Here is a 17,694-nt window from a genome sequence, read left to right on the forward strand (position 1 = left end):
ATGGTGAGGACCAGAAAGATGTTCGGTTCCAGTCCACCACCTGATGGGGTAGGTGGTTCCTCGCATATCACTGTTCCCTGTGGCTGTGTAACAGGTGTTCCTGGTGTTATCTTTTCCTTCTCTTGACCTCGGTGGCCCAGGCTGAGGTCCTGACTGACAGGTCTGTGTGTCTGCAGGTCATACTATCCTACGACTTTCTCAACACAAACGTGCTCAGGAACTTCTGCAATAGTAACATTGCCCTGTACCTCGGGTGAGTTGCTTCCCTGCCTACTTTCCCCTTCTCTGCCCTCTCCCTCTCCCTTCCCTTCCCCTGTCTCTCATTTTTCAAAACCCAACCAACTCTGGCCCAAATTGTTAGTCTGTGGCCCACAGAGAACCCTAGCTGGGCTGGGTATGGACATAGAAAGACCCGAGCACAGACAAAATCTTGCCACTCAGGGGACGATATGCCAAGCCCGTGGCTTCCACCAGTCACGCTTAAACATTTTTAAATTACATTGATTTGTTTGTGTACTTATTGTGCATTTATTGAGTGTACATACCTCCTATGTAAAGGTCAGAGGCCAATTTGTGGGAGTCGTTTCTCTCTTTCCATACTGTTAGTTCTGGGAATAAAACTTGGGTGGTCAGGCTTGGTGGCAAGCATGTTAACCACCCTGCCCCATCTTAATACTCTGGGCTTTGTTTTGTTTCTTCAAGACAGAGTTTCTCTGTGTAGCCCTGGCTGTCCTACAACTCACTCTGCAGACTAGTCTGGCCTTGAATTCACAGAGATCTGCCTGCCCCTGTCTCCCGAATTCTGGGACTAAACGCGTGCGGCACCTCACCCAGCACCATGTTCTTTTTTTATAGACAGACTCTGATTCGGTTTCCCAGGAACCCCTCAAGCCTGCAGCACCCACGGGCCTCAGCCTCCAGAGTGCCAGAGTGGATTGCAGGGTGCACCACCACTGCTGGTCACTGGTTGTTAACATGTTTATTTCTTTGTTTATCTGTTTGCTAGTTTTTCGGGACTGGGTCTCATGTGGCCCAGGCTAGCCTGAAACTCTTGATCCTCAGGCCTAGTCTCCAAAGACCTAAGACAGCAGGCAGTGCAATGCCACACCTGCCTTATTTCATTGGTGGCTATTGTGTCTCTATGCAATTGGAAAAAAAAATCAGGCAGACACAGTAAAACATTATTCTGGGAGACCCTGGGGTGGCAGGGAACGTGGAAGGAGATGGTTTTAGGCTTGTCCAACCTGAGAAGCTGACTCTACCTTTTTGTTGGTCACAGGAGGCTAATTTTCCTAACGATGGACAACTTTGAGAGCAGCCTCCCGCCACTTGCCATTCCAAAGCATTTAACGGTAAACACTTCCCCAGCTGTGACGGTGATGTTAGAACCTTCCCCAGCTGTGACAATGACCGTAGACCCTTCCCCAGCTGTGACAATGACCGTAGACACTTCCCCAGCTGTGACAATGACCATAGACACTTCCTGAGCTGTGACAATGACCGTAGACCCTTCCCCAGCTGTGACAATGACCATAGACACTTCCCCAGCTGTGACGGTGATGTTAGACTCTTCTCCAGCTGTGACAATGACTGTAGACCCTTCCCCAGCTGTGACAATGACCATAGACACTTCCCCAGCTGTGACAATGACCATAGACTCTTCCCCAGCTGTGACAATGACCGTAGACCCTTCCCCAGCTGTGACAATGACCATAGACTCTTCCCCAGCTGTGACAATGATGTTAGACCCTTCCCCAGCTGTGACAATGACCGTAGACACTTCCTGAGCTGTGACAATGACCGTAGACTCTTCCCCAGCTGTGACAATGACCGTAGACTCTTCCCCAGCTGTGACAATGATGGTAGACTCTTCCCCAGCTGTGACAATGACCGTAGACTCTTCCCCAGCTGTGACAATGACCGTAGACTCTTCCCCAGCTGTGACAGTGATGTTAGACCCTTCCCCAGCTGTGACAATGATGGTAGACACTTCCCCAGCTGTGACAATGATGGTAGACTCTTCCCCAGCTGTGACAATGACGGTAGACTCTTCCCCAGCTGTGACAATGACGGTAGACTCTTCCCCAGCTGTGACAATGACGGTAGACTCTTCCCCAGCTGTGACAATGTTGGTAGACTCTTCCCCAGCTGTGACAATGACGGTAGACTCTTCCCCAGCTGTGACAATGTTGGTAGACTCTTCCCCAGCTGTGACAATGACGGTAGACTCTTCCCCAGCTGTGACAATGACCGTAGACTCTTCCCCAGCTGTGACAATGACCATAGACTCTTCCCCAGCTGTGACAATGATGGTAGACTCTTCCCCAGCTGTGACAATGACCATAGACTCTTCCCCAGCTGTGACAATGACCATAGACTCTTCCCCAGCTGTGACAATGACCGTAGACTCTTCCCCAGCTATGACGATGATGGCAGACTCTTATCCAGTTGTGACTGCAAAGGAATTGGACTCAGAGGTAACTGTGGGTTTTAGGTCTGTCAGCCGCTAGGCCTTTACAGGATACCCTCCAAGATGTTGAGTCACAGGAAGCCAGAAGAGGGGGCTTTCATTCCATCATTTCATTCTACCCTTCCCTCCTCTCCCCTCTCCTTCCCTACCCTCCTCTTCCCCCTCCTCTCCCTCACCTCCTCTCCACTCCCTTCCCTTTCCCTTCCCTTCTCTTTCCCCTCCTCTTTCCCCACCTGCTCTCCTCTCCCCTCTCCTTCTCTTCCCCCTTGTTTCCTTTTCTTTCCCTTGTTTTTCTCTCATCCTCGTAGTTTTCAACCTTCCTCCTTTTTTGTTCCCCTTCCCTTAAAAATGTTTATTTGAGATTTTGTTTATTTTTCTTTTATGCATATGGTGTTTTGTCTGCATGTCTGTCTGTACACTACATGCAAGTCTTGTCTTCAAGGAGACCCGGGGTGTGCACTGCATCCCCTGGAACTGGAGTAAAAGGTGGTTGTGTGCCTCTGTGGGTGCTCGGAACCCAATCTCTGCCACCTGCAGGAGTGACTTGTGCTCATGACCACTGAGCCTCTCTGCAGTCTCCCAGGGGAGTTCCTGCTGAGAGAGAGAAAAGGAGGCACACAGGTTGGCAGAGCCCAGCTTTGCCTTCCTAACTCAGCATCTGGCCAGTTGTAGATCCAGTTCCCAATGAGGAAGAAACAAGTGAGTTACTGACTGAGGAGATGGCTCTGTGAGTAAGTGAGGCCATGTCTGCAAACCACCAGAGTCCATGCAGAAGTGTGGTCTGCAAACCACCAGAGTCCACGGAGAAGCGTAGTGTGCAAAGGACATGGAGAAGTGTGGTGTGCAGAGTCCACGGAGAAGCGTGGTCTGCAAACCACGAGAGTCCACAGAGAAGCGTAGTTTGCAGAGGACATGGAGAAGTGTGGCGTGCAAAGGTACACCAGAGTATGCAGAGGCAGAGAGAGGATGGGACGTGGAGCTCTGAGCACCAGCCAAACAGAGAACTCCAGGTTCTGTGAGACCTGACCTCGGAATAGGAGATCAGAGGAAGCTTGGTGGTTAGAGCATTGGGCTCAATCCTCAGCACCCACATGTGGCTCACAACCACCGCTACTCCAGCTCCAGGGGTCTGACACCCTCTTCTGGCCTCTGATATGCCCAAAGGCATGTGCCAGATACACATAAATACAAATAGTGAACCTTTTTAAAAGTTGAATTTGTACCAGGCAGTGGTGGTGCACACTTTTAATCCTAGCACTTGGGAGGCAGAGGCAGGTGGATCTCTAAGATCAAGACCAACCTGGTCTACAGAGCGAGTTCCAGGATAGCCTGGGCTACACAGAGAAACCCTGTCTCGCAAAACCAAAACAAAACAAAAAAATGTTGAATTTGCTTTGTGTGTGAGTAACTCCATGTCACAGTGTCTGTCTTTATTCTTAGACAGGATTGCCATCGGTTACAAGCGCATTCTTTGCTCCTGGTTCAATCCTACTGTTTGTGGTGAATAGGAAAGTCTGCATTTACAATTACCGCACGGACAGCTGGAGTGAAACTCACGGTTAGTGGTCCCCCATGCCTGAAGCATGTCCCCCGCCCCCTACAGCCCCGTGACCTCTGTGATGTCCCTGTTCCTTTGCTGAACTTGGTCTGGTTTTGTTTTGTTACCGAGTATGTGGTCAATTTTTGAGAAAGTTCTATGAGGTGCTGAGAAGAAGGTATATTCTTTTCTGTTTGGATGGAATATTTTATAGATGTCTGTTAAGTCCATTTGAGTCAAAACATCTGTTAGTTCTCTTATTTCTCTGTTCATTTTTTGTCTGATTGACCTGTCCAGTGGTGAGAGGGGAGTGTTGACGTCTCCCCCTATTAGTGTGTGGGGTTTAATTATGATTTAAGCTTTAGAAGTGTTTCTTTGACATATGAGGGTGCCCTTGTATTTGGGGCATAGATGTTCAGTATTGAAATTTCCTCTTGATGGATTTTTCCTGTGACTAATATGAAGTGTCCTTCTTTGTCTCTTTTGACTGATTTTAGCTTGAAGTCTATTTTGTTAGATATTAGGATAGCTACACCAGCTTGTTTCTTAGGTCCATTTGATTGGTATTTTTTCCCAACCTTTTACTCTGAGACGATGTCTGTCTTTGAGGCTGAGATGCATTTCTTGTATGCAGAAGAGGGATGGATTCTGTTTTCGTATCCAATCTTTTAGCCTGTGCCTTTTTATGGGTGAGTTGAGTCCATTTACATTAAGGGATATTAATGACCAGTGGTTGCTATCTCTTGTTAATTTAGTTTTCATTGTTGGTGATGTTAATTTGTGCATTTTTCTCTTTTGGGATTTGCTGTCATGAGATCATAAATTGTCTGTATTTTTGTTGGGGTAGGCATCTTTCTTGGGTTGGCGTTTTCCTTCTAGTATTTTGTGTAGGGCTGGGTTTGTGGCTAGGTAGTGGTGAAATCTAGATTTGTCGTGGAATATCTTGTTTTGTCCTTCTATGGTGATCGACAGTTTTGCTTGGTATCATAGTCTAGGCTGGCATCCATGGTCTCTTAATGTCTGCATAATGCTTGACCATAACCTTCTGAATGTTTAGTGTTTTGATTATTATGTGGTGAGAGGACTTTTTTTTTTTTTGATTCAGTCTATTTGGTGTTCTGTAAGCTTCTTGTATCTTCATAGGCATATCTTTCTTTAGGTAGGGAAAGTTTTCTTCTATGATTTTGTTAAATAAATTTTCTGTGCCTTTGAGTTGAACTTCTTTCTTCTCCTCTTCTATACCTATTGTTTAAGATTTGTCCTTTTTATGGAGTCTCATATTTCATGGATATTTTGGGTTAAGCTTTTGTTAGATTTAATGTTTTCTTTAACTGATGAGTCTATTTCCTCTATTTTATCTTCAACGCTTGAGATTCTCTCTTCCATCTCTTGTATTCTGTTGTTCATGCTTGCATTTGTGGTTCCTGATCTTTTTCTCATGATTTTTGTTTCTATAATTCCTTCAGCTTGTGTTTTCTTTATGTTTTTCTATCTCAGTTTTCAAGTCCTGAATAGTTTATTTTATATGTTTGAGTTCTTTTTCTTGGTTTTCCTTTAGTGATTTGCTGAAATCTTTCAATTTTTGTTTGTTTTTTCCTCCATTTCTTTAAGGTAATTTCTCACTTTATCTTTAAGAATTTCAAACATTCCCTTAAGGTTATTTTTTAGATCATTTTCTTCTGGTTCATCCATATTTGGTTGTTCAGGTCTTGCTGTTATAGGGTCTTTAGGTTTTACTGGTATTATGTTACTCTTTGTGGTGTAGCGTGTGATCTTACCTTTTCTACTCATCTTTTCCTCTAATAGGTGTGGTTGGGGCTGTCTGAGATTCTGTTGAATAATCTTCTAGGTGCCAGTGAATCCAAAGCTCAGATGGTCGTTCCTCATGGTACAGTCAGTGCCACAGTTGTAGTTACCCCATTGGTTATTCCTGTTCCTGCAGATAGCTCAGTGCTCCTGTGCTTGGCTCTGCTCCCTTGGAGTTTGCTGTCTCAGGCCTACTTTGGCTTAGGCTGCTGGCTTTGATCTGTTTCTATAAATCTTGGTCTGGATCCCCCCTGCAGAAGTCCCAGGCTTGGAGTTGGACCTGTTGTGATGGCGATCGCTGAGTCTAGATCTGGTCGCTGGCTCAGTCCTGTTCCACCCTTGTCCCAGGACTGGGTTTGCTCCTGGCTTCTGCTCCTCATGGAGCTTGTTCTCTCTGTGTCCTAGGTAGCTGGTTCAGTCCCACTCCGGTTCCGGTGGAGATTGCAGGCTCTCAGTCAGGTCGTTGGCTTACTCCTGGTCTGCCAGTGTCCCAGGACTGGGTTGTCTCCCAGGACTGGGTTTGCTCCTGGTTTCTGCCCCTGGTGGAGCTTGTTTGCTCAGGTTCTCTCTGTCCTAGCGGTCTGGTTTTGTTTTGGAGACAGGGACTCGTGTAGCACAGACAGGCCTCACCCCAGTTAAATAGCCAGAATGACCTTGAGTTGATGGTCCCCTCCCCCTTCTCTGCAGTGCTGGGGCGGCAGGAATGGTGCCACCATGTATGGTTTATGTTGTGCCGAGGTGGAACCTGTGGCCTGTGCATGCTCTGTAGGACCTCTGCCCTGAGCCGCAGCCCCATTCCAAAGTTTGGTGGGTTTTTTCCTTTTTATTGTATTGTATTAGTGTTTGCCTGTCTGTCTGTGCACAGTGCCCATACAGGCCAGGAGGGGGCGCCAGGTCCTGCTTTGGAATATTTGTTGAGCTTTGGAAAGATGTGCCGCATTTATTTAAATTTTTTTATATTTATTTATTTATTATGTATACAGTATTCTGTCTGTGTGTCTGCCTGCAGGCCAGAAGAGGGCATCAGATCTCATTTCAGATGGTTGTGAGCCACCATGTGGTTGCTGGGAATTGAATTTAGGACTTTTGGAAGAACAGGCAATGCTCTTAACCGCTGAGCCATCTCTCCAGCCCCCATTTGTTTAATTTTTAAAGATGTGCTCACTGTCTTACCTTGCCTACCTAAGGCACCTGACTGGTCTAATAAAAAGCCAAATGGCCAACAGCAAGGGAGGTATAAGTGAGACTTCCAGGCAGGGAGAGTAAGGACGAAGAGGAAGAATTTAGGCTGAAGATAAAAGAGAGACATTAGGGAGATGCTAGGGGCAAGCCAGTCAGACATGGAAGAAGCAGGGAAGCAGGACACCCAGAATGAAGGAAAGGTAAAAAGTCCTGAGGCAAAGCAGGTTAAATTAAGTTATAAGAGCTAGTGGACAAACCTAAGCTAAGGCTGAGCATTCATAATTAATAATAAGTCTCCATGTCTTTTTGGGGGGCTGGTTGGTAGCCAAAGGAAAACTCCAACTTCAGGGTCCCCTGGAACTGGAGTCACAGAAATCTGTGAGCTTCCGTAAGGGTCTCTTCTGTGAGAGCTGTGGTTTTCTAACCACTGAGTCATCTTTCCAGCCCCTGTGTTGTTCTGAGAAGGACATAACTCCATAGGGCAGGCAGGCCTCAGATTCACAATCCTTCTGCCTCAGCCTTAAGTCATAAACTACCCAGCAGGTGCTACCATGCCTGGCCTAACACTTAACTTTGGAGAATTCAAAATATACAGCCAGGTGTGTTGGCGCAGGACTCTCAGCCCAGCATTTGGGATGTGAAAGCAGAAAGTTTCAGAATTTGCATGTCAACCAGGGATGGCTAGTCAGTTGTAGGTCGCTGAGATCCTGTCTCAAAAACAGAAAGAAAAGTCACAGCTGCCTATGGCTCCACCTCCAGGGAACAATGTCCTCTCCTGGCCACTTCAGGCACCTACACCGTGCACACACGCATGCACACACGCACGCACACATATTTACAATGTAACTCTTTTAACTTATCTTCCTTCCAGGTGTAAAAACTCCTGTCTCACATATTAGTGGCGACAGTTGTTGTTACAATAACAGATTTTGCCTGGTAAGTTGGAATCTTTCATTTAAATAGAACATTCGATTCTAAGTGCAAATACTTAGAAATGACCTAGGAACCCAGAGTAGAGGTAGCCATAGGTGGTGTCCCTTACCCATACTCAGAGGAAGGCTGGGATTGACCAGCCAACCAGGCTGAAAGTGCATCTTCCTTTATTGTTGTGTGTGCGGATGCTTTCTTGGTTTTTGAGGAAGGGTCTCGTATAACCCAGGCCAAATATGACTTTCAACTCCTGATCCTCCTGTCTCCACCTCTAAGAAGCTAGGAGCACAGGCGTGACCTGAGCACTCCCTTACACTGCCCGACACAGTTGTTTGTGTAATAGACAGGTAAGTCTGGGGCTGGAGGCAGGCAGATGTGAGCTGTGAGGTCCAGGCTGGTCTGGTGTTCATACTAAGGCCTAGACTAGCCAGGGTTACCTAGAACTATCAAGGGCTGGGAGAGACAGGCAGAGAGAGAGAGACAGGCAGAGAGAGAGAGAGAGAGAGAGAGAGAGAGAGAGAGAGAGAGAGAGAGAGAGAGAGAGAGAGATTGTCCCTTAGCACCCAGCTGGTGGTCAACACTAGGCAGGATGGCTCAAGCCCCATCTCAGGTCCACACTGCAGTGGCTGTCATCCTGGAAGGTGGTCAGCCGATCTTTCAGCTTTCCCATGCCTGCTGCCCTGCTGTGCCCGGAGGGGGTGTGAGCGTCCTGCCCCTTGTTCTCAGCACCTGGTGCCCTCTGTAAATGGCTGCCTGCGAACAGTGTTTATTTGGCTTTGATAGAAACATATGTTTGGATGTTGTCAGTGGAGCTAAAGGATAGTATTGGGGTCCCACAGGCTTGTGACCCAGAGTTTCCTGTAGGATTTAGAAGTTCAGGCTTGGAGTCCCTCCTCCTGCCCTGAGGGTCTCTCACGGGTGGGGGTGGCATGGCATACCTGGGCAAGCCCTCTGATGTTTATTCTCCCACCGCACCTGCCTAGCGCTTCCTGGCAGTGAAAGCCGCCAGCAGGAAGGAAGCTTCCCGTTAATTTGTTCTCAATCTGTGACCAAGGTGTGTGGAATCTTCTGCAACAGGATCACGTCAGCTAGGTCTAGTAGATGACCAAGAAGCCAGTATTGTTTGGGGCCTCAGGGCTTCCCTGAGCAATGGCTCATGTGGAAGCCCCTCACATCTGGCATGAGGCTTTTATGCAACACCCAACAGCTTCAAGGGGTGGCAGTGTGCACGCCTGTAGGCTCTCTTCCCCAATAACTTTTAAAAAGTCATACACACACTTATTTATTTATTTATTTATTTATTTGAGACAAGGTTTCTCTGTATGCCCCTAGTTGTTCTGGAACTCTCGCTTAGACCAGGCTAGCCTGAACTCACAGAGATCTGCCTGCCTCTGCCTCCTGAGTGCTGGGACTAAAGGCTTGTGCCATCACTGCCTGACTCAAAAAAATTTTTTTAAAGTTAATTGAAACTAGGGTTGGTGCCCCACTCCTGCAATCTCAGTACTCAGAAAGCTGAGGCAGGAGGATAGCCATGACTTTGAGACTGACTAATCTTGGCAAACAGTGAGAACCTCAAAAAAAAAAATTAAACAGATAAAAGAAAAAACAAACCAACAAAACAAAAACCAAGAGCAAAGACCAGCCAAGTGTTTCAGTGCGTAAGGTGCTACCCAAGACTGACACCTGAGCTGGGTTCCAGAAAACCACATCAAGGTGGGGAAGAGAATCACCTCCACAGAGTTGTCTTCAACCTCCACAACGTATGCACGAGAGGGAGGGAGGGAGAGAGGGAGAGAGGGAGAGAGGGAGGAGGGAGGAGGGAGGGAGGGGGAGGGAGGGGGAGGGAGGGAGCGAGAGAGAGAGAGAGAGAGAGAGAGAGAGAAAGAGGGAGGGAGGGAGGGGGAGGGAGGGGGGAGGGAGCAAGAGAGGGAGGGAGGGAGGGAGGGAGGGAGGGAGGGAGGGATGGAGAAAGAGAGAGAGTGGGAGGGAGGGAAGGGGGAGGGAGCAAGAGAGAGAGGGAGGGAGGGGGAGGGAGGGAGGGGGAGGGAGGGAACAAGAGAGAGAGGGAGGGAACAAGAGAGAGAGCGCATGCAAACAGGTTTGATCACAGCCTGTGGTCAGGAACCATACCAGTGAAGCTGGCATTAGAGACTCCTGAGGGCAGGTTCATACCGGGTGGAAACGGTGGGAAGGAGTGCAGTCAGGTGCATGGGGCAGCTCAGCACAGGATGTAGTGGGAAGCCGAAACCTCGTTTACATCGGAAATGATGATCCCAAGGTCGTGTTGAGAGCACTGGGCAGGCGAAGCAATTGATTTTATTTGAACCTTGCAAAGTCTGGCATCAGCCTAGAGAAGAGGCAAACGGAGCTGCCAACGTGGTGTCCCATACTGTGGGACAGCCCTTCAGAACCCTGTGAATATGTATACCTCTCATTGGTTAGTAAAGAACCAACTGGCTTAGCGAGACAGCCAAACCAAGGATTCTGGGAAGAAGAAGGGTGGAGTCAGAGAAGTCTTCAGAAGACAGGGATCAAGACAGGACGAGCCATGTGGCAATACATAGATCAATAGAAACGGGTTAATTTAAGTTGTAAGAGCTAGTTAGCAATGAGCCTCCAAGCTTTTATATTTAATAAGCCTCAGTGTGGTTATTTGGGAACTAGCAGGCAGGACAGAAACTTCTGCCGACAGTAAGACAAGGGCTTTGATGTCCTGACACCCTTTCCTTGCCAGTGAGTTTCTCACAAGGTGGGTTTTCAGGGAGGGCCCTTCCTGAGTACCCATCCCACTGTATCAGGACACAAACCCTTGTGTCCCGTGGCTCAAAATTTCTCCCTTTCTGAGGAGTGGCACAGTCCCGTGACAACTGCCTATGGTGATTCAGCCCAGGGGCAAGCTGAGAGGTCCAGACCTTACTACAGCTGCAGAGGCCGGAACTCTGTGGGGAGCTCACAACACACCTAATGCTATTTCTTATAACTCACTGCTGGATTTTACTTTCAATATTTTTACTTGGGAGGAGAGGTCACTGAATCCCCCGAAAGTAAATCATGGAGAAAGCATGTAAGTAAGGGAGGCGCAGTGAAGCCCCTGAACCAGAGCATGGCCCCAGGAAAGTAAACAGCAGGACTGGACGGGGATTCGTGTGGGGATTGTGTGAAAGCCCACTGCTTGGGGGTCTCTGAGCTGACGCGGGTGGTTTGGGTTAGCCAGGACCCAGATACAGTCTGTCAGTGGACAGTGGACAGTGACGGGAAAGGGATGCTTAGGTCATCCTGGGGACAGCATCGGGGAGCATAGCAATCGGACAGTTTTGATAAGGTACCCTAGAGGGCTAAATGTTTTCTCATGACCAGATGCAACCCACAGATATCCTGTTCCGGCGCCAGTTGTCCATAACGGAGACAGTGTCTGACCCAAAGGTCACATATCTCTGTCTCCTAAAGGTTAACTCAGTTCACATCTGTCATTTATCAAGGATGACCAGGACACCACTCTCAATTTGTAGGGAGAAGCTCTGGCCTTGTAAATAAAACAGCCAGTTGTAAAATGACCTAAGCTTCCCAAACATCTGAGAAAACAGCTTACTGTGAACGAATGATCCTTGATCTGCTGAGAGAGCTGCTGAGAGTCTGTTCTCGTTCTCCTCTACATTCTTATTTGTGGAATCTATATTTTTATTTTCTTATTCTTGGACTCTTCAGTGACCTATGCAGAGGGAGCTATTGTCCAGAAATGTCCATCTCCACAGAATTGTCCTTCATTCAGCCCGCTGATAGGCACACTCGGCCTCCTAGAGATCACCCGTCCTAGAGATCACCCGTCCTAGAGATCACCCGTCTTAGAGATCACCCGTCTTAGAGATCACCCGTCTTAGAGATCACCCGTCTTAGAGATCACCAGTCTTAGAGATCACCAGTCTTAGAGATCACCTGTCACTGTAACAATTGTTTTAACAATTTGTCATAGTTTGTAGGCGGACTTTTCTTTCTCGCCGCCAGTTCCAAATAACCGACCCAGAGACTTCATATTAATTCTATAAATGCTCGGCAATGGCTCAAGCTTGGGACTGTTGGGTCTGTGAGCGTTCCCATACGAGGCCACCATTCACACGTGAGATCAGCAAGTTGCATGTATTTAGTGCGCCTGCGTGTGCGAGGTCATTCACCTGCAGGGAGTGGCACCGACCCTGGGGCAGTTCCTGGGACGGTGAGGTCTCCTGAAACGCACGGCTGGTTAAGCATCAGCTGTACCAGTGCGCTCCTCAGAGGCTGAGGTTTTATCTTTGGGCACAAGCGTGAGCAAGTCCGGACATGACTCAGAAGAGGGGGCCTAGGGCTTGTTCTTGGGACACTGTGGCGCCCCCTTGACCCTGAATGTAATCTGTTGATAAATGGCGCTTTGTTGGAAGAGATGCCTGTTTGTCCCTCTCAGAGAACTGAACCCTAAATTCAGGTGTAAAAGCGGGAGAGTTTAACCCCTTCAGTTACTAGCTACCTCTTACAACTTAAATTAACCCATTTATATCCAGCTACACCGCCACGTGGCAGCACAGCTTCGCATCCTGCACCTCCTGTTTCCTCTCTGTGGCTGGTGACTCCAGACTCCGCCCCTCTTCCCGGAGCCCTTAGTCTGGTTCCCCCTCCTAACCTTATCCTGTTCAGCTTTGGGCCAGTCGGCTTCTTTATTTAACCAATCATAGTGACATATATTCACAGAGTGTAGAGGAATATGCCGCAGCAGTTACTGTCCTATTGCTGGCATGAGATACCACGGCCAAGGCATTTACAGAAAAGTTTGTTGGGGTTCACACGTTCAGAGGGTGAGTCCAAGACCGTCAGGGTGGGAGCATGGCGGTGGGCAGGCACGGTGCTGGAGCGGCAGGTGAGAGCTCCTTATCAACAGGCAGGAGAGGGAGAAGGAGGGAGAGGGAGTGAGGAAGAGAAAGAGAGAGAGAGAGAGACAGAGACAGAGACAGAGAGAAAGCTAACCGTGCCTGCTCTGGCCTCAAAGCCCACCCCATGCCTTCCCAAGCAGGTCTGACACCTGGGGACGAAGTGTTGAGACAGATGAACCTGGGGGGCATTGAATGTGAGCATGGCAGAACAGCCTTGCAGCTCTCGTCTGCATCAGAGACCCGCTCAGTTCTGGGTGGGCATCGGTCCCACACCCCTCTAAGTGCTGAGTAATTTGGTTGTTTCCCCTTTCGACTGTTAAAAGCAACATTGTGCCCAGCACTCTGCCTCAGTCAGGTGACCCCACTAGCTAAATGGGGTGCGGAGGGTAACCCAAGTGGTGAGACCGTAGCTCTGCCTCAGTCACGTGACCGCACTAGCTATGGGGCGCATACGGTAACCCAAGTGGTGAGCCCGCGTCTCTGTGGGGGTGGGAGCAGAAGGCCCCTGTGGGTCCTTGTATATAGGTACCCATGTAAGCTCAAAGTCGTCCCGTTTTCGGATTGGATGCCTGAGGATAGGTCACTGGAAGTCATCCTCAGGTATGGCCAAGGAGGACCTAGAATTCCTGGCCTCCTTCCCAAGCTTCAAGATGTGGGCATACGCCAGCAACTGGGTTTCTGTGGTGCTAGCGGTAACAGCCAGGGCCTCCTGCACTCTTGGCAGGCTCTCCACCCAATGAGCATTGAACATTCTTGTTACGTCTTCCGTGTGTTCCTTCCCCCAGGAATTAGCAAATAGGATTTTTGTGTATTTTCGTGGCGGCTCGCTGCCTGAGACCAAAATATACTTCTCTGACAACGGAGGATTCTCGTTCCAGGACATGAACAGTGACATTCTGGTAAGTGGCTGGGGAAAGGGAGTCAGAAGCCTGAAGTGTAGGTGGCTCTGGGGAGGCCCCACCCTCCTGGCTCAGTGGGTGATTAATGCTGAGGACAAGGAGGGTCACCTGCTTCGGTACTGTGGCCATAGTCAGTGGCTCCTGTAAGTCACACTCCTGCAGGCCGGCCCGATGGAACTCATCGGATCACCTGGCACAGCCTAGAGTCATTGAGAAAACCCTCTGCCAGATGAGCCTGTGAGGCGTTTTCTTGCATGACGGTTGATGCCATAGATGTAGAAGGTCTCTGCGCTCTGGCAGCTGCGTGAGCTGTGAGGAGCAGCCACTATCCAGTGAGATAAGCCCTCTCCTCTCCTGGGCTGCTTTTGGTCATCCTGTTCACCAGAGCAGCGGAGACCCGGACTGAGGGAGTCACCTAAACCAGAAGTGTGAAGTTAGAAAGAGGATGGTGATCACTGGGATGGGCCAAGAGAGGGTGATGGGGACGTAAAGAGTAGCGTGGACATGGAGGAAAGGGCTGCGTGCAATTGATACATGCTGACTGAAAACTGACAGGCTTCCCAGTGGACAGTGGCGCACCCCTTTCATCCCGGCACTCGGGAGGCAGAGGCAGGGAGATGAATCTCTGTGAGTTGGAGGCCAGCCTGGTCTACAGAACGAGTTCCAGGACAGCTAGAGCTGCACAGAGAAACCCTGTCTCAAAAAACAAAACAAACAAACAAAAACAAACAAACAAAAAAAAAACCAGAAACAAAAATGAACAGGCTTGGGCATGAAGCACCTGTAGTCATAGCCACTGCAGCATGCGCGGCAGGAGGATTACCTGACTGCGTGAGCCTGGGACCAGGCAAGAAATATAGGACTTCAAGTCAGGGTTTAAAGACAGACAGACAGACACACACACACACACACACACACACACACACACAGGTACACTGGCTGTTCTTCCAGAGAACAGGTTCAATTTCCAGCACCCACGGAGGGCTCATATCCATCAATCCTCTAGTCCCAGGAGATCCGCCACCCTCTTCTGACCTCAGGCATTTGGTGTGCTGTGGTGATTTTTTTATTTATGCTCTAACAAATAAAGTTTGCCTGAAGATCAGAGGGCAGAGCTAGTCACTAGTTAAACATGGAGGCCAGGCAGTGGTGGCACACACTCTTGATCCCGGCACAGGAGGAAGAAACAGGAAGAGATATGGCTGGGCAGAGAGGAAGTGGGAAGGCAGGGTGGAGACAGGAGCTTGGCCCCTTTTGGGTGAGCAGTTGGCAAGGTAAGGTCTGTCTGCAGCTTGTTTGTCTCTCTGATCTTCAGCATTTACCCTGATATCTGACTCTAGGTTTTTATTAAGGCCAATAGAATCCGTGCTGCAGACACGCATGCAGCTAAAACACCTATACATTAGGAAAAAGATAGAAACAAAAGCTGTGTCCATCAGGACCCCAAGATGTACCTGTCTTAGAGTCTATGGTTGCTATAACAACACACCTGGGAGTGGACGATAGATGAGAAACAGAGCCCACAAAAGGCTGAGAAGCACAGAACAGAAACTCATTTCTCATGATTCTGGAGGCTGGAAAGTCTCAGTTCAAGGTACCTGCTGGCTCTACTGCCAAGATGGCTGTCCTCTGATGCCTGGTAATGCCAGGACGGCTGCTCTCCACGGCTGCCCTCTGCCCTCTGACGCCGGCCGGCTGCCCTCTGACGAGAAGTGAGTGAGGTACAGGACAGGAGAGCGGAAGCATGTGAAGGCCTCGAACCTTTCTGTGAGAGGTTGCTGTGATTTAAGTTGTGACGTGTTCCCCAAGGTCTTGTTTGTTTGTTTTTACTCTTTGGGTATCTGCCACCAAGCTCTCAAATAAATACAAAGAGACATAGTCTTACTTATGAATGCCCAATCTTAGCTTGGTTGTTTCTAGCCGGCTTTTCTAACTCAACCTGTACCCTTTCTCTTTAACTCCATTTTGCCTCTGGGCTTTTACCTTTCATTATTTTTTGTTTGTTTGTTTGTTTTTTTCTTTTTTTTTTTTTTGCTTTTTCGAGACAGGGTTTCTCTGTGGCTTTGGAGCCTGTCCTGGAACTAGCTCTTGTAGACCAGGCTGGTCTCGAACTCCCAGAGATCCGCCTGCCTCTGCCTCCCGAGTGCTGGGATTAAAGGCGTGCGCCACCACCGCCCGGCTACCTTTCATTATTTTAAGTGTCTTTCTTTTTTACTTACTCTGTGTCTGTGTGTGTCTGTGTCTGTGTGGCTATGTGTGGTTGTGTGTGACTGTGTGTGGCTGTGTGTGGTTGTGTGTGGCTGTGTGTGGTTGTGTGTGTCTGTGTGGTTGTGTGTGTCTGTGTGGTTGTGTGTCTGTGTGTGTGGTTGTGTGTGTCTGTGTGTGTCTGTGTGGCTATATGTGGCTGTGTGGCTATGTGTGTCTGTGTGGCTGTGTGTAACTGTGTGGCTGTGTGGCTTTGTGGCTGTGTGTGGCTGTGTGGCTGTGTGTGGTTGTGTGTGTCTGTGTGGTTGTGTGTCTGTGTGTGTGGTTGTGTGTGTCTGTGTGTGTCTGTGTGGCTATATGTGGCTGTGTGGCTATGTGTGTCTGTGTGGCTGTGTGTAACTGTGTGGCTGTGTGGCTTTGTGGCTGTGTGTGGCTGTGTGGCTGTGTGTGGTTGTGTGTGGCTGTGTGTAACTGTGTAGCTGTATGGTTGTGTGTGGCTGTGTGTGGCTGTGTGTGGCTGTGTGGTTGTGTGTGGCTGTGTGTGGTTGTGTGTTGCTGTGTGTAACTGTGGCTTTGTGGTTGTGTGTGGCTGTGTGTAACTGTGTGTGGCTGTGTGTGGCTGTGTGTAACTGTGTGTGGCTGTAACTGTGTGTGGCTGTGTGTGGCTGTGTGGTTGTGTGTGGCTGTGTGGTTGTGTGTTGCTGTGTGTAACTGTGGCTTTGTGGTTGTGTGTGGCTGTGTGTAACTGTGTGTGGCTGTGTGTGGCTGTGTGTAACTGTGTGTGGCTGTGTGTAACTGTGTGTGGCTGTGTGTGGCTGTGTGTAACTGTGTGTGGCTGTGTGTGGCTGTGTGTAACTGTGTGTGGCTGTGTGTGGCTGTGTGTAACTGTGTGGCTGTGTGTGGCTGTGTGTAACTGCGTGGCTGTGAAGCTTTCCCCTGGTGTTTTCCTCCCAGATGCTGATTGGAGATGGGCAGGGGTTGGCACATGGTCGGGATAGGGAGTGGTCAGTAAAGACCCATAGGAGGGAATGGAGGTGATAGAGTAAGGGGCCGAGCAGGTTATCAGGGAGGAATGAGGGTTTAAGTGAGAGACGGAGTTTAGAACCGGCTGCCCGTACATGAGTCCTGTAATTGAACGACAGCAGAGGAATGGTGTCTAGCAACAGAGAGGTTTGGGGTGTTCCAGACTTGGGGGTCTACCTGGTAGGTTGAAAGAGGAACCAGTAGGGTCGGTGTCTAGGAGGAGGAGAGGAGCCGCTGGCAAGTCTGGGGTCGGGCAAATGAGGGGAGCAAAAAAGAGAAGCTTCTACTTTGCCTAAAAGATCCCTTCCCAGTGAGGGCACAGGACAGGTTGGCACCACGGAAAAGGAGCGAGCGAGAGGAAACACCCCTGAAAATGCAATTGAGAGGTGGGTAAGGCAGGGAGACGAGAAGGGGAGATGGGTCCCCAAAATACCAGTGTCCAAGAGGAAGGAGATAGATCGCCCTGATACCGTGATTTCTACCTGGGGCTCCCTGTCAGAGCTGACAGTGGTCTGGTCAAGAGAGCCAGGTCTGTCCAGTCGTCCACGGCTAGGCCCAGAAGGCCGGCTAGCAGGTGGTCTATGTCTGATGTCCCCGTGCCATGAGGTACATGGGTGCAATCAGCTGACTAGTGTTCCTGAGGGGCCCCATGGGGATTAGGGCAAGCCCAGGCCCACTGACCTTCCTGACCACATTTGAAGCAGGGGCCCAGTGGTCCTTGAGCCCCAGAGGCTGTTGCTGAGT

General features: G+C 49.2%; 1 protein-coding gene across 1 annotated transcript in view; it reads left to right on the forward strand.

Moving 5' to 3' along the window:
* Catsperd (cation channel sperm associated auxiliary subunit delta) overlaps positions 1 to 17,694 on the forward strand; it is a 53,225-nt gene continuing 35,531 nt past the window's right edge. Inside the window, exons 1-6 of the mRNA XM_057771696.1 lie at positions 1 to 48; positions 177 to 253; positions 1,280 to 1,352; positions 3,911 to 4,028; positions 7,867 to 7,931; positions 13,609 to 13,722. Of these exons, the coding sequence (XP_057627679.1) occupies positions 1 to 48; positions 177 to 253; positions 1,280 to 1,352; positions 3,911 to 4,028; positions 7,867 to 7,931; positions 13,609 to 13,722 (495 nt within the window). The remainder of the gene's footprint in view (positions 49 to 176; positions 254 to 1,279; positions 1,353 to 3,910; positions 4,029 to 7,866; positions 7,932 to 13,608; positions 13,723 to 17,694) is intronic.

This window comes from Chionomys nivalis, chromosome 6, assembly GCF_950005125.1.
Source record: "Chionomys nivalis chromosome 6, mChiNiv1.1, whole genome shotgun sequence".
Lineage (NCBI taxonomy): Eukaryota > Metazoa > Chordata > Mammalia > Rodentia > Cricetidae > Chionomys > Chionomys nivalis.